The sequence below is a fragment of the Marmota flaviventris genome, chromosome 19 (assembly GCF_047511675.1).
Source record: "Marmota flaviventris isolate mMarFla1 chromosome 19, mMarFla1.hap1, whole genome shotgun sequence".
NCBI classification, from domain to species: domain Eukaryota; kingdom Metazoa; phylum Chordata; class Mammalia; order Rodentia; family Sciuridae; genus Marmota; species Marmota flaviventris.
In genome coordinates, this window is record NC_092516.1 from 5795013 (window position 1) to 5811517 (window position 16505).

At 44.3% G+C, this 16505-nt stretch overlaps 1 protein-coding gene across 2 annotated transcripts in view; it reads left to right on the top strand.

Annotated features, from left to right (window-relative positions):
• The window catches only part of Adcy9 (adenylate cyclase 9), a 109074-nt gene that overhangs the window by 56655 nt on the left and 35914 nt on the right, over positions 1 to 16505 (top strand). For both annotated transcript variants that reach the window (XM_027940528.2, XM_071605642.1), the window contains one exon: positions 13930 to 14120. In XM_027940528.2, coding sequence (XP_027796329.1) covers positions 13930 to 14120 — 191 coding nt within the window. The remainder of the gene's footprint in view (positions 1 to 13929; positions 14121 to 16505) is intronic.

Below are 16505 nucleotides of genomic sequence, written 5' to 3' on the forward strand. Positions count from 1 at the left end.
GACCTTATTTTATGTACTTATATGTGGCACTGAGGAACGAACTCAGAGCCTCACATGTGCAAGGCAAGTGCTCTACCACTGAGCTACAGCCCGGCCCCTTGCCTTTTTTAAAAAAACGAGTTTTCTTTTTATCAGTGCATTACAAGAGTTTTTTTTTTATACACTTATAGCATTTTACTCTCCTCTCCTCTCTTCTCTCCCCTTGACCTTCAAAATAGGCTTAGTTCTTGAATTTTTTCTCCATGCTTCGGCTTACCCATCTGTCCATTTGTATAGTCACTCAGTAAATATTTAAGTGCCTTCCCTCTGTCATTGCTGTCCACCTTCTGTGTACTCTTTTGAAAGAGCTAGCTTCCATTGTCACCTGTCCAGCTGGTAGTATGACCATCTGGGAGAGTCTTCAGTCTCTCTCTTGAGAGCAGCTCTAGCATTCTGAACCTCATGTCACCAGTGCCACAGCCATGCCTCAGTGGTACTGCTTTCAATCCCTACTCCTCCAAACCAAATGCACTTCTTCTCCCTGAAGCCTGAAAATGGATGCATCTGTCTATATTTTCTTTCTTCTTCCCTTTTTTTAGTTTTAGGTGGACACAATATCTTTATTTTCTATTTTTATGTGGTGTTGAGGATCAAACCCAGCACCCCGCGCATGCCAGGTGAGCGCGTTACCACTTGAGCCACATCCCCAGCCCCATCTTCTTCCATTTTTGATAGGAGGACGGTGACGTCTAGTCCCTTCACTTGTGTAACAGATTATCTTTTCTCTCCCCTTTCCAGTAACCTTGCCTGCTGGATGCCTCCTCCTTCCTGCATCTTTAATCTCTCCCCTCCACTGGACCTGCCATCAGCACCCAACACTCACTAGCTCTCCAGCCATACGCAGATTCTCCCGGGCTGCCACACCACCGGCCCCACTGCTGCACTTCACAGCTGCACTCTCTGAAGGGCCCCCTCACACCTGTTTTCCCCACTTACCCTCACACTGCAGTCCACTCTGTCTGGCCTTCACACTGCAGTCCACTCTGTCTGGCCTTCCTGAGGTCTAATAGTACTTCCAAGGCTACCTAGTACTTTCTCATCAGCATTCCATGCAATGATCAGTTTCCTTCTTGACATTTTCCCTTCTCCTGGCTGCCTTTGAATCCTGTCCCCTGACCTCTGCTTCTGCCTATCCTCTGACCTCTCTTGACCCTCCTCAGGCCCACTGCAGCATCTACCTCCCTTGCCACTTCTGAACATTATACTTCCTTAGGCCTCATATTCTCTGTGAGGGTAGGATGGACATCCCACCTCTTACCTAGATCTCCCCTGTGGTCTTGATGAAGTGGCCACCTCCTAGATACCTTCACTGGAGGGGGTAATTGGTATCTGCAACTCAAGGCACCCAGAATTAAGTTTCTGATTTTTGCCCCCAAATCATTTACTTCCCCGGTTTGACTCATCTCAATAAATATATCATCCTCCATCCTGAAGACAAAACCTCGGAAGTGTCCCTGTTTCTGTTCCCCACATTCTGTCCATTTTGCCTTGACTTTAAGGAAGAGATGTGGAGACCTGCCTGCTGTGTCCCGCAGATGCTGGGCCAGGCCCTTCCACCCTGGCCTTGCTGCCTCGGGGGCTACAGTCTCGTCGTGAACTCCCACTCCTGCACTCCCCGAAAGCCATTTGCCATCTTTAGCTTGAGGAGCTTGTAAAAAGAGCAAGCTACCAGGCATAGGAGCCTTAATCCCAGCTACTGAGGAGGCAAAGACAGGAGGATGGCAAGTTCAAGGCCAGCCTGGGCAACTCACCAAGACCTGTCTCAAAATAGTAAACACAAAGGGCTGGGGGTGTAGCTCAGTGGTAGAGCTCCCTGGGTTCAATCTCTAGTACTGCAAACAAGAGCGACAACAAGACCAAAACTATCGGGATTGTGGGGTCCTGGATAGAGGCTGGGACAGAAAGTTAGTAAAGTTCAAATACAGTCTATAGTTAATAAACTCTTTCCACTGTTAATTTCCTGCTTTTTATAGTACAGTAAGACATTCACACAGGAGAAATGGGGTGAGGAATAAGGAGACTCCTTGTGCTACATTTACAGCTGATTTCTATGTCTAAAATTAGTTCAAATGAAAAATTTAAAACAAATTGCAATGGGAAAAACAAATTGGATTGTGTCCTCTTAATCTCTGCAAGGCCTACACAGGCCTAGTGCATGACTCAGGTGCCCCTTGATGGCTCCCAGGGACCTGCCCACCTCTCGTTCCTCCCATAGCCCTTCCTCCCCTCCCTCTGCCTCGAGGACAAGGGCTTTCAGCTTTCTTTCAAGCTCTGACCATCCCCTGATCTTTTCCACACTGATCTCTCCAACCAGCAACCAGCGTGTCTTCCCCAGGCCTCCAGGGATGGGCTCCTGTCCACTCACTCTCCACCTCATAATCTTTTCCTGAGCAGCTCCTCTGAGCAGTCCCAGCAGTGTTCCACACACTTGCTGTTTCCTATCTCAGAGAGCTTTTGTTTACTTGGTGCCTCTGATTCTGGTGACTTGTGGACTTGTTTATGGTCCTCCCTCCTACTGGTTCCATGGAGATGGGGATAACACATATAATGCTCTCAGTTTTATTACTGGAGTCTGGCCTGGTCCTTAGTGGGCACTCAGAAGCAATAAGCAACTTCCTTTTCCCGACTACGGGAAGAAAGTTGATCTGTTTCCAGAGAAATAATGGACTGTCGGTACTGTTTTATTTGTCCTTTGTTTTCAAGCTACTTGCAGATGCATGGTGGTAGAGATGTGCTTTCGATTCTTTACATATCTGAACATCCTTTGTCTAGGCCTTCAGCTTGTTGTGTAGGGACTGAGATTAGAGAGCTGCAGTTGATGAGAGGCATTGCTATTGTCAGGACTTACAGCAGGCCGACCCCATTCTTGACGCCTTTCAGGAGCTTATAATTTACTGAAAGAATGAGCAGGATAAAAGTTAATATATACTCTCCTTTTTAAATTGCTGCAGAGATGCATGCACACAGATGTGTGCACATGCACAGATATCCTCATAAATGTGTGTTATATATTCTCATTTATACATATACAGAACTCTGTAATGCTTAGTCTTCAGAACATCCTGCAGTTCCTCCTGTCTTGGCAGGGAGAAGGGTGCAGAGAGCCATGGCCCCTTTTAGAGCCTGCAGCTCTTGTGCTACCTACCTTGGGTGAGTACCCATCATTGTGTCCAAAGACAGCTGATAAGATCTTCTCAGAGAGTGTTCTGGAAATTTCCTAGAGATGGTCTCAGTTACTAGAGATTGTGTTAACCGTGAATCTAGTTTTATTTCAAGGTGGAAATGAGGACATTGTAAATTAAGTATGAGGTAAATGTTTAAGAAATGAATGAAAGAGGATGTGGGGTCTGCTGGGGCTGAGAATAGTGGCTTGCCACCTGGTTCCCAGAAGGTGTCAGTATGAGTCCTTAAGGGAATTTGAAGTTTCCAGAGCACCTAACAGATGTTACGGTGAGCCCCAGACCAGCAGAGCCTTATGCTGAAACCTGCTGCTTCGGGGTGGAGGCACCTCTGAGAAGTGCCCTGCAGAGGCTGTGACTTGATATCAGTGATCTGGGGATTTCTGGCCTGTGCACTGGCATTGTCACCTACATTCGTGTCAGAAAGGCTTAATATGCCAGTCAGCCAGCCGCAGGGGGTGAATCCCTGGACCAGGTGGAGATGGCAGGCAGGAGTTTGGTCTCTGGTGCTCATGCAGATCTTTCAGAGCCATGGTATTGTGTGGTGTTTGCACAACCTTGGTCCTGGTGGACTCTGCTAGAGGATCACACAGTAGGTTGGAGGAGGGTAGGGGCACCCTGGAGGCAGTAGTTCCCTTGAGAGAGCAAGTAGACAGCAGAGGTTGGCTGAGGTGACCTGGATTGATTTCTGCCGGCTTGGTGAATTTGCCTGGGGCCAAGGCTCATGGGAACTGTAGAGCAAAGCCTTGCCTGAAACACCTGCTCCCAGCCTGGCTGCTTTTACGGAGTCCTGTTCGCATTGTGGCCATGAGCCTACTTAAGCATTCAGGCCTTATGGCACTAGAGAGCCCCCAGCATGGCCATTTGTGTAGTGGGTTTTTATAATACATGTGTCACTAGCAACGGGTGTGAAAGACCAGAGAGGTGGGGTATTTGATTTATGACCTGTTTTTAAGGATCATGTAGTAAAATTTAAAGTATATAAAAAGAGGAAAAGGTGGTATATATTATAAACATTCACATCAAAAACATTTTAGAGAATTATATGTCAAGCAAGATCAAACCACAAGACTCTGAATTAGATTTTTTTAATCCATTTCATCCTGTGTTAAGATTTTTTTAAAAATATTCAAATGTTTCCAAGCTCTTATTTCTTTATTCTTAAAGATGAACTGCCATTTTCTTTGATTGAGTGTCTGTGTTGTTCTTCTGTTTTTGAGTTGGCTCTTTGTGCTACTAGGGTACAGGGCAGTTTCCCTTAGCATCCATACTGAATGTTCTTGTAATAAGTTAGAATTGATATTTTTTGATTTCACACTCAGTTTGCCTTATTATCCTGCCCATTCTTCTTTGGATAGCTTTTTCAGACCATAGCTATTTAATGAAGATGAGAAAGAGCTTTCCATTCGCACTTTATCCCTTTCCACCAGTAAGGAGGGATGTGGGTCTTCATCATGTCGTTCAACGTGGTGTTGCCAGCAACATGTAGCTACTTAAATTTAAATTTCGATTCACAAACACAAATTCAAGCAGGGCATGGTGGTGCACGCTTGTAATCCTAGTGGCTTGGGAGGCTGAGGCAGGAGGATTGCGAGTTCAAAGCCAGCCTCAGCAAAAGCGAGGCCTTAAGGAACTCAGTGAGACCCTGTCTAAATAAAATACAAAATAGGGCTGGGGATGTGGCTCAGTGGTCGAGTGCCCCTGAGTTCAATCCCCGACAAAATGAAACACATATGCATTTCCTTGTTCATACTAGCCTCATTTCAAATGCCCAGTAGCCACACATACTAGAGGCTCCTGAGGTGCATGGCCATAGGGCATGTCTTTCACAGAAGATGCTTCATCCAGCCAGTAACCTGCTCTCACTCCACATGTGTAGGAGCTTCCAGGGCCTCGACCAGAAGCCTCCCCAGTCTCCTAGGCCCCTCTGACAGTTCTTCTGCTGGTCCCACCTCTCATGGTTCTCTAAGTCCAGTTCCATCTGGTTGAAATATCAGGGCTCTTTTTATCAGCTGTATTGCAGGCCCTGATCTGCCTGAGCAGAGTTGCCCCTGATCCATGGCCATGAGTTAGTCTGGCCTTGTTTTATTCCTGTGTATGACTCCATCTCCATTTCTTCCATATGGCAGGAGCAGGCACCTTGGTCTGCAGAGAGAGCAGTCTTAACAGTTGTTTATGCTGGGGTTAATGGAGTTGTCACCTCTCAGCCTAGTTCACTTAGGACTTAAAGAACTCTGTATTCCTTTTATTTATTTCCCTATTATGATCAGGGTTTTTTATACTTTAACATGATTTGTGGTACCTCATCTGGTCCTTGCATGTTCTCCAAGTTTGAGTTATTTAACTGTTTTTTTTTTTCCTTGCAGCTTTACTCTCATTCTTGCTTCTTTCCTGATTTTTTAAAAAACTTATCTCAAGTTGCATTTATTTCCTTAATTTGTACTTATGACATATCTTTGAATCAATGGTATTTTTGTGTTAAGTATATTTTACCCTATTTATCATATTTCTTATTTTTAATAGAAAAGACTTTATAGTAGGTGCTAATTTAATGCTTTCAGTTTTTTCTTTTTTAAATTATAGAATATTCAGTGGGAAACTTCTTAATATTGAAAATAAATGAACATGAATCACACATGTAAATATGGAGGGATCTCAAATATAATGCTAAATAACAAAGTCAACTTTCAGAATACTTGTAAAGTGCTGTCATTTAGAAATACCTTCCAGAACATTTTAGTGCTGCACATTAGTTGGCATTACATATGTGCACAGTAGAAACCCAAAGAGTCTTGGGGCTTGAACCATGTGGTGGCATTCTATTTCCCAGATCAGTGGGACCAGTTGTCTTAAGTCTATTTTTCCTGACATATTTCTGTGTTTAAAAATATTTTGTAATAAGTTCAAATTTTTATAAGCAAAAAAATATTTCACAATATAGAAAATGAATCTTTTCCATAATCCAATTATCCTGGTCTATGTTGTATCTGTGTTTTTAATACACTCTAGAGTTGTTCAGAATACCATGATGCTAGCTGGTTGTCATGTCCCTTCTCTGAGTACTCAACTGTCTTGTGGCCAGCACTTCTCCTGGTGCTTCTGGAACCTTCCTTCCTGGACTTTGGCCCACTTCTATCTCTGCTCTAATATTAGCAGTTCTTTCAGGTTCTAGAGCTGAGCTTAACTTTCTACCATGTTATCAGTGAACCTTGAGGATTCCTCCAGCCCCTTTTTGTGAGTGAGTGCCATAGATGGCAGCTCCAGGTCACTGTTTTTTGTAAGCAAAGTCTCTGCGTGTCACTGGCAGTGGGACCCATCCCCAGACCTTGACTCTCGTACCAGGCCACCCACCACTTGCCACCTTGCTTTCTATTTTTGTTTTGATCATGGCTGAGTCTGTAGCATAGTTGTGATGTCCTTGAGGCTTACATGCAGATCCCATGCTGTGCATTGTGGGAGCGTGTCCCCCAGCTCTGACCTCCCAAGTAGTGGAGTGGGCCCTGCTCATAACCTCTCGCCCAACATGGAGCAACTTTGGAGGTTATTGGAATTACACCTCACAAACACTGCTTTGATTCTCTTAAAAAGGGCTAAAAAAAGAAAAACTACCACTGACAGTGAGATGAAATTAGACCTTGGAGGTATCTACGAAGAAAAAAGTTTTGTGTTTTTCCATTAGGGAGCTAAAGCAAATCTGCCACGTGCCCCTTGAACAAGAAAATGCAGTCTGAGAAACTGCTTCAGTCGCCTTCAGCCAATGTGCAAAACACTCGCCAGGGGAAAGAAAACCTGAATGCAAGTTGAAAAGGGTGATTTGAGAAGTTCAAAATTCACAGCAAGCAGGTGCCTGTGCGGGGCATGTGGCCTGGGAAGTAACCGGAAGCTGTGGTAAACGTTTCCATGCAGCGGTAGTTGAGGCCTGGTGTAGCTGCTCCTGTGGAGGTTAACCAAGAACCTTCAGTCACTTGTCTTTCCCTCTGCATAATCTGAAGCCTACTGGAGAGGTGGTTGGGTGGCTTGAGGTCTGCACTGCTGTCCCTCCCAGCCCACGTGCTCTTTGGGGCCGTGATTTCAGGCAGGTCAGCAGAAAGTGTCTTTGTGCGACCACACTCCCAGAGGCGCTCTCACCATGAGGACAGCCTGCCTTCCGGCTTGTGTGGCCAAGTGTCCAGAAGGCAGTGAGGCCAGCAGTGCACACATGCTGTGTGGTGACATGTGGGAAGGTGAGATGCCAGCTGGGGTGAAGGCCCCACCATTCTGGACTATGCTGCAAAAGCAAGAGCTACAGACTTGGTGATACTTGGAGCTATCTTGTGAAGGTCAAATTTTGTTTTGTTTAATTTCTCCAAGACTTCTGAACTCTTGCCATGTACAGTTTTCAGTTTTTCAAGGTAATTTAGCCTTATTTCGTATTTATATGGTTTTCCATTCTAGCTCTACCACATTATTTCTAAGCCCTTATTTTTAAATATTTTTCTTTTGCCCTACCCCTGTCCACTCCTTTACATTGAATTCTTGGGAGTATGTATTTCTTCCTGGCTTTATTTTATTTCTTCTTGGGGGGAAAAAAAAAGAAATCTTAAAACTGTTGCATCTTGTTGAAGTTCACATAACTTTATTTTTTTTTTCTTTAAATTTTTTTTTCAATTCCCAGTACCACAAAAAAAAAAATTAAAAAATCGTTTTATTGAGGAATAATTCACATGCCATGCAATTAACTCCTCTAAAGTGTGCAATTTAATGATTTTGAGCATTTTCAAGCTGTGAAAACATCATCACAATTTGATTTTATGTGTTCATCACCCCATAAAGTAACCCTGTACTCATCGGCAGTAGCCGCTCCTTCCCCTGCCAGACCTTAGGCAAACGCCAGTTTGCTTTCTGTCTCCACAGATCTCCCTGTTCTGGACATTTCACACAAATGGAATTGCACAGTATGTGGTCCTTTGTGACTGGCTTCTTTCAGTGAGCAACATACCATTTTATTTCTATTTTCAGTGTATTGTCTTATTTTGATTTTTCCAATTATTTAGCTGCCATCTATGCTTAGATTTTTTTTAAAGAGAGAGAGAATTTTTTTTAATATTTATTTTTTAGTTTTCAGCAGACACAACATCTTCGTTTGTATGTGGTGCTGAGGATCGAACCCGGGCTGCATGCATGCCAGGCGAGCGCACTACACATCCCCAGCCCCTATGCTTAGATTTTAAATGTAGTTTTCCATTTCTTTTCTTTCTACAATCTGTTTTCTATTATGTCTGTTCTGTACTTAAATTTGCACCTCTTTTTTTAATATTTATTTTTTAGCTTTTTATGTGGACACAATATCTTTATTTTATTTTTTTATGTGGTGTTGAGGATCGAACCCAGCAGCCTGCGCATGCCAGGCGAGTGCGCTACCACCGCTTGAGCCACATCCCCAGCCCAAATTTGCACCTCTTAACCCTCAAATTAACTGTCATTTCTTAGTTCTCTGGAAAGAGAACGTGGCCTCTGAAGCCGTGGTGCACACTGTGCAGGTGGTCTGGCCCCTCTTCTGCATTCAGTGTCACCACGTGGTGTGTGCCTGTCCCCTGGCTAGCTGTCTGTCTCTCTCAGCTCCTGTGCCTCCCTCCTCGCAGCCTCCTCTGGTCACTCTCATACTGATACACCCAGCACCCCAGAGCCGTCCTGGACCTTCATTTCCCTTTCGTTGTCTGCAGTTCATTGTAAAAGTACTTCAGTCCTTCTGAAGAGGCTGTCCGTACGTGACTGGGACTGTGACGTTTTCTCTTCCTGCCATCCTCCCCTTCACTTGCGTCCCTCACTCAGTTAACTGACTTGCTCCAAAGCATTGCTAGAGACTTTCTCAGGAGAAGCCTGTCTTCACCTTACCTTTCCCTCTGTATATGTATCAACCCACTCAAGGCTCCGCAGCCCTGTGAAGTGGATCAGGACCATGTTATGGTGTTTCTTTTTCAAAGAACATTGAAGTAAAAGTTTTTGTCTGATTCAGTTTCTACAGCTAGAGCACTCTTTTTCCCTGTTCATGTCCAAACCTCAGTAAGGACTAAATACAGATTTAATTTGTTGGGTAAATGAATGAGCAAACAAACAGAAGAGTAGCTGACAGGCAGTTTTCACTGTGCCACATGTGATCCCAGAGCAGTGGGTCCTGGGCCTCGAGAAGGCACATGGTATTAAAGGGCAGTTCAGGGTTCAGAAGTGGGAGGCATGGCCTGTGAACTCTGGCAGCAGTGTGACACCAAGTGTAGGCCTCAGGAGGGGGCGGCACAGCATGGTCACTAAGTGGCTATCTATCTAGTCATCTGCCTTTAGCCATGATGGCTATGTGCTTATGAATGACCAGAAGAGCAGGGGAAACTGGACGTAGAAAGTACCTGTTCAGGAAAGAGAGAGAGACTTCTAAAAGCTTCATTAGACTGAAGTCTTAATCAAGTCAGGTTAAACAGGTCTGGTGTCCACCCTTTGTTTTTTTACCTTCTTGAGTAAAATCTGCCTCCTATTTTATTCTTTGGGATGTCATTTTTTAAAAGAGGTTAAATTTTACCAGTAGCCATTTGCTGTCCAAACCTGTGACTTATCATCAAATGTTGTACCAGCCAGGACAAACTGGTCTTTGTGATTATCTGTGCCACAGAAGTGGGAGGGCTTTTACCCATTCAGAATATTTTAATGTGAACAGATATTTTTTTCCACCAAAACTTTTGCTTTTCGCCAGTAGAAACAACAGATAATTATAAAATATAATACCTAACACTTCGTAGGCCCTGGGTATTTGGTAGGTTAAAAGAACTTTTAATATTTAATTGTCCTTGTTGACTGATTGCATTTAGTTTAAATAATTTTCATGCTACTTGGCCCTTTTACACCTAGTTGTAAGGAAATATATGACGTGAAATGAAAAGATATTTGTAGAATATTTACAAACCAGCCCAAACTGATTGGCTCTCTTATGTTGATTGTAAGTCCTTAGTGATGACAGCTTCTAGATACTAGTTGTGTTATGCTTTTAACTCACATTATTCCTTAAGACGGTTTTTGCTTGCTAGTTCCTCCTCTTTTCCTTTTGCCTTGACAGGCCCTTGATTCTTAGTGATTGAGGATTTCTCACTCAAACCAAGAGTCCCACAGAAAAAAGACCAGGACAAAGAGGCCAGAATCATTTTTATTTTCCAAAATGGACTTTGGTACTCTCAAAAATTCACTTAGCTCACAAAAGTTAATCACCAGTATGCACAGGGCAAAATTTTTGTCCTTAAAGAATTGGTGCAACACAGCTGTCCCTCAGTATCAATGAGCGATTATTTCTAGGACCTCCTGAGGACATCAAAATCTGAGGATACTCAAGTCCCTTAAGCAAAAAAAGTATATTTCAGCCAGGTATAGTGGCACACACCTGTAATCACAGAGACTCATGAGGCTGAGACAGGAGGATCACATGAAGTGCTAAGCAACTCAGTGAGACCCTGTCTCTAATAAAATACAAAATAGGGCTGGGGATGTGGCTCAGTGGTCGAGTGCCCCTGAGTTCAATCCCTGGTGCATATAATCTGTGCAATTCTCTGGTATAGTTTAAAGCATGTCTAGGTTACTTATAATACCTAATTTAATGTAAATGCTATGTACATGTTTGTTATTGTTGGAGACATACAGACAAGGGAAAAGTCTGTGCATGTTCATTACAGATGGAGGGTTGTTTTTTTTTTTTTTCCAAATGTTTCTGATCCACAGTTGATTGAAGCCATGAGTGTGGATAAGGCGGGCTGATTGTATGTAAGAAAGTCAAGGATGTGGTCATGTCTGTCTCAACATGCTGCTGTAGATACATCCCTCCCCAGACAGGAACACTAAAGGAAGCACCATCCCTCTCTGCAACCTGTGTAAAATTAAGCTAATAAAAGGTATAAATGTTAGGTTGAAAATAAATTACCAGGAAAAGATATGAAATTTTTTATTTATTATTCTCCTACATATGCTGCATTTAACAAAATAAATCACTTCCCTGCCTTATTTTGACCTTCTCTTCAGAAAAATCATTCTTGTGAACTTGGACCCTGGGGTCCATGTGTGTGCTTACTCATTAAATCATTAACTTTCATGACTTAAGGCGTTGGCTAGGCTTGAGCTCAGGAACCGAGTCCTGACACATTTCTTAAGTTGTGTCCCAGTAGCAGCTGAGCCCTGCCTTACTGCATCATGCTGCTGTCCCTCCAGTGTGGGCACAGGCTTCACTTTAAATTTAGCTTTCCTTATTGAAGCATAAATAGAAAGATATTTAATTTACTCACCAAACTTTCTAACTGTGAACACCTACGCTTGACCTTTGTAACACTAGCAGTATTATGTTGCCGCTACAAGTTGGTCATTTAGAACTCCCTAAAGAAAGATAATCCAAGTTAGAAACGAATTTGATTTAACAGTTCTGCATGTGATTTTGTACATAGAAGGAGCATGAGAAAGATTCCTGGTGACAAAAGGTAAAACGCCATGTTGAGCCAGGCATGATGGCTCACGCCTATAATCCTAGCAGCTCGAGAGGCTGAGGAAGAAGGATCACGAATTCAAAGGCAGCCTCAGCAAAAGTGAGGTGCTAAGCAATTCAATGAGACCCTGTCTCTAAACAAAATACAAAATAGGGATGGGGTATGGTTCAGTGGTCAAGTGCCCCGGAGCCCAATCCCCGGTACCCGTGCCCCACCCCCCCGCCAAAAAAAAAAAAAAAACCCCACCAGGTTGTTAGTAACAGCTAAAGCTATTGAGTGTGTGCCATGTGCCAGGCCCTGCTGGAGAGGCTCTGTGTGTGTGTGTGTGTGTGTGAACCATCTGAGCCTCACATGAGCTCTGAGGGGGAATCCTGCTCTTAGCTGGCGTTAGGGATGAGAAACCCAGTTGCAGAGGAATGAAGTGCCTTACTTAGGCCCCACGGAGGATGTGATGGAGCCTGAGAGCCTGAGCCCAACTCTTGGGCTCCTCTCTAGAAGCCAGGCCCTTGTCCATTGCAGCAGCTGCTTAGAACAGAAGTGTTGCCTGACTTTACAGACTTGGGAGTAGGTTCCACTATCACTTCCTGACTTCCATGTCTCTCACTCCCTTCCTACCCCCATGGCTGGCATTTTCACCAGCTCCCTGGCTTGTCCTCAGTCTTACTCCTGTTCATTATTCTCTTCATTGCCCTCCTGCTGCCCCCAGGATGCAGACTCCTGGGAATGTCCCACAGGCATGCTCCACAGATAGTGTGGGCTGCTCTCACACACACTATGTTCCCAGCCACACTGAGGTCAGCACCATCCCTCAGCAGTGCCTGCCACAACTCCTTTGTTGGGGGGACCTCTGTGGACTCTTCTGGTAACACCTGCTACCTGGTGGTGCTGCCTGGCCCTGAGCTAACCGTGTAGAGGATGCTTCATCAGGAGGCCTTCTGTCTTGGTCTGGGCTGCCATAACAGAATGCCACAGATTGAGTAATCTGTAAAGAACAGAGGTTTATGTCTCACAGTCCTGGAAGGCTGGGAAGCCTGAGGTCGAGGCGCTGTCATACAGCCAGTAGTCTGTTGAGGGCTGCATCCTCCAGGGGGGAGGAACTCTGTGTCTTTGAGGGTGAAAGACAGAAGAGTGAGCTGGCCAAGTGTAGCTGATGGGCCTTAGTCCCATCCATGAGGGAGTGCCCTGGTCGCCTCACTCCTCTTACAGACCCCCACCTCTTAATACTATCACATTGGCCACCCCCAAATTTTAGAGGGGACACATTTAAGCCACAGCATCTTCTGTGCAGAGTGCTACTCTTTCATACTTCCCAGAGGATCCCATGTCTCCCAGTGTTCTCAGCCTGTGCCTCAGCCACCCAACCACACTCACACCTACTTGTTTTCCTTGCCCCCCTTCAAGTGATGGGCTCTACACAGGGCACAACGGTGGCTGCCATGTCCATTCCTGTCTTCCTCACACCCTTTACAGTGTGTGGTAAACAGGAAGTGCTTAATAAATGTTTGGTGAATGAGTGCAACTTGGTATCTCAATTACCAAGTGACGACAAGCCTCAGGAATGTGTGCAATGAGGCTGGTGTGGGCTCACAGTGACAGACAGGCAGCTGCTGCTCCCTGCCGAGGTGCACTCCACCTGGTGGACAGACGCTTTGCTGTGCTCAGGCTCAGGGCTCCTCACTCAGCCTCCTCTGCCCTAGGTGCCACCCGTCTCTGGGCATATCTGTCTGTGCTTTCTCTTGCAGTGCTGGAGCTGCACAGGGAGCAGACAAGCAGTTGTCTGGATAAAGGACCCTCCCTGTGTTTGAGGTCGCCCTGGGCTGGGGACAGTCCTTTACAGATGGCAAGAATGGGTGTTTATCAACCCAAGTGGTATGCAGAGCCACCAATCCAAGAGAGTACATGCCACCTTCACAAAGAGGTCATGTGACCCCTCCATAGAGGAATTCGTCCTGCTCACTCCAGCCCCCCAAGGTGGAAGCGTGCAGCCATTATTCCAAGAACATGTAGCATGAGTAAACGGTTCGTCTATCATGGAGGCTGATGGACTCCCTGAGGCTACATCTGTCTGAGAAGAGCTTGCAATGCACTCATAATAAATGACCCACTCACATTTTCACTTTACTTCCACCTTTCAGGAGCACGTTCTCTACAGAGAGCAAGATCAAGCTGCGTTTCAGTCAACCGTGGTTTCAACCTGTGCTGATTGTAATTTTTATCCATCATAGGTTTGAAGACATACCTGATATCGGGTCAGAGAGCCAAGGAGTCTCACTGCAGCTGTGCAGAGGCCTTGCTTTCTGGCTTTGAGGTCCTTGACGGCTCACGGGTGTCCTCAGGCCCTAGGGGACAGGGGACAGCATCGTCAGGGAGTGTCAGTGACTTGGCGCAGACTGTCAAAACCTTTGATAACCTTAAGGTTAGTTTTTTTTTTTTTCCTTCTTCTAAATCTTTATATTAATTCTGCAGTAGAACACGTGAAATAATGAACGGCCTTTGGCAAAGGACTCAGAATGCCTTTCGATTTGATTTTCACGATTTTTAAACAGTATAAATAGTTAGCAGCATTTTGCATTTTTAATATCCTTTCTTTTTGACATTTTATGCACCTCCATTTCCTTTCTGCATTGCATAAAGATGTTTTTTCACCTGAGTTATTAGTTATTTTCTTTTTCTGCGACTATGTTGTCTTTGGGGATTTCTAAAAACTATTGATAAATGACAGTACAGGTAATTTCCTTGCATTTTGCTCAGAGAGCTGGTTTCTATTTTATTTCAGAGACTGCTTTATCAGATATTCCTGTGACTCTTAAAATTCTGTGATTATCTTAAATTTTGTTGGTGTAGGTGAATCTTGCATGTGGCTCACTGAAGAGAGTACATGCTGCTGAGAACATTATGGTATTTCAATGTAAGAAGAGAGGCCTCCGGGTGGCAGTCTAGAAGTGCCTACTTCTGGACTGATGTTCTGTCATAATGAACTACCAGGAACTGATACACTTGACCTTGGGCCTATGAAGTCATTCTTATTTATGAGCTATTCCTCAGTTTTCACTTTGGATTTAGTTCCCCTGCTGGTACATTCTGTTTATCTTTATAGTTTAAATATTTGCTGTTTCCATTTTTTAAAAGAGAATGAGACAGTTATGACAGTTCTTCTTCACTATTTGGGCTCTCAGATAACAAAACGATGTTAGTTAGGATGATAGCCTGTTGTACCTGCTTTGAACCAGTATGTTTCTACTTATGCACATGATTAGCAGACTTGAAAGCTAGCTATTGGTCTTTGAGCTTAATGGTCTTCATAATATAGCCATCCACTGCAGTGTCTGGGTTATCCTACTATGTTGGAAGCTGTCGTCCTATCATCCAGTTACTTCTGGTAATTATTGTGTTCAGGACTATTGACAGTGCTTTTATATTTTTCTCCTTGTGTGCTTCATTAATTTAATGCACTTTCTTGGTCCTAGCACTGTTGACATTTTGGACCTGATAATCCCATGTCATGGAGCTCTCCTGTCGCTGTCAGATGACTAACACCATCTATGGCCTCTGGCTACTGGATGCCAGTAACACCTTCTTCCTCCAGTTATACTAACCAAAAATGTCTCCAGACATTGCCCAGGTTCCCTGGGGAGGCAGAGCCAGCCCCGGGTGAGAACCGTGGGGATGGCGGTATTAGACACCCTCTCTCCATGCTCTTTCTGCAAATGTAGAGCAGTGTGTCTGAGCTTTCCCACATGCCTGTCCACTCTAGAGACGCCCCCTCTCTTGGGCCAGTGCTTTGCAGTGTCAGACAGAGGAGCTTTCAGCTCACAGACTTACTGAGCCTGCAAGGGAGGAACATGAAAACATGACTTTCCAGATGTGGTCTTATTGTGTGGTGAGAAATGGTTTCCTCCAGGCTTCAAACTGAGCTGCATTTAAGTAGAGAAATAGGGCTCAAAGCCCCAAATAAACAATGTGTTGAATTCTTCTGTCATCTTGGATTATGTGTATTGTGTTTCTCTCCACCAGAGAATGCAGTGGCTGAGTTCACCGTGTCACACACTTCCAGTTTTAATGACAGCAAATTCTAAAATAAATTGCCTTATGAGGGATTTTTCTCACCCTGAAAGAATATTTCTTGTTCTAGTTTTAGACGTTTGAACCGGATGGGCAAAAACTATTCAGTATGTTCTGTTGCTATGCCTACATCTTGCAAATAATATAAATGTTATCTGACAATCTTGTGATCTATTAAGTTGACTGTAATACCAAAAGGAATTTGAGAAAAAAAAATAAAAGATTTTTGTGTCCCTTCCAGGAGGGAAAGATGAATTGGATCACAAAGTATAATTTCTGGGATATTTTAATGGTTTGGGCAGGATGATAGGATATCTGAGATGAGGGCTGTCCCAGAACATCGAAATAATTTGAATTCCAAGTTAGAGTGGAAAGAACAGGAAGAGATGAAATACCAAGTTCCCTGCAGCATGGCCACCCTGGGAAGTTCTACTCAGCATCCTATCTCCTATGGCTCTGGGAGAGCAGGTATCCAAGCAAGTCATGAATCTCAGGTGCTGGGTAACTGAGTGAATTTTATGTGCAACGTGATCCTAAACTCTAGGGGGAAAAATTGAGTTCTGCTTCAGAAACAGTGGATTACAATCTGACCTCTAAGACCTTTCCTCATGCGAGGGGTATGGCACAGCAGAGATGGCAAATACCCATTGCTTGCTCCTTCGCTTTTTGGGTGGATTCATCCTGTGATCTGGTCAGTGCCTTGTGTGTGGTGCTGGTCTGCTGCCTTAGTGAGATGGCC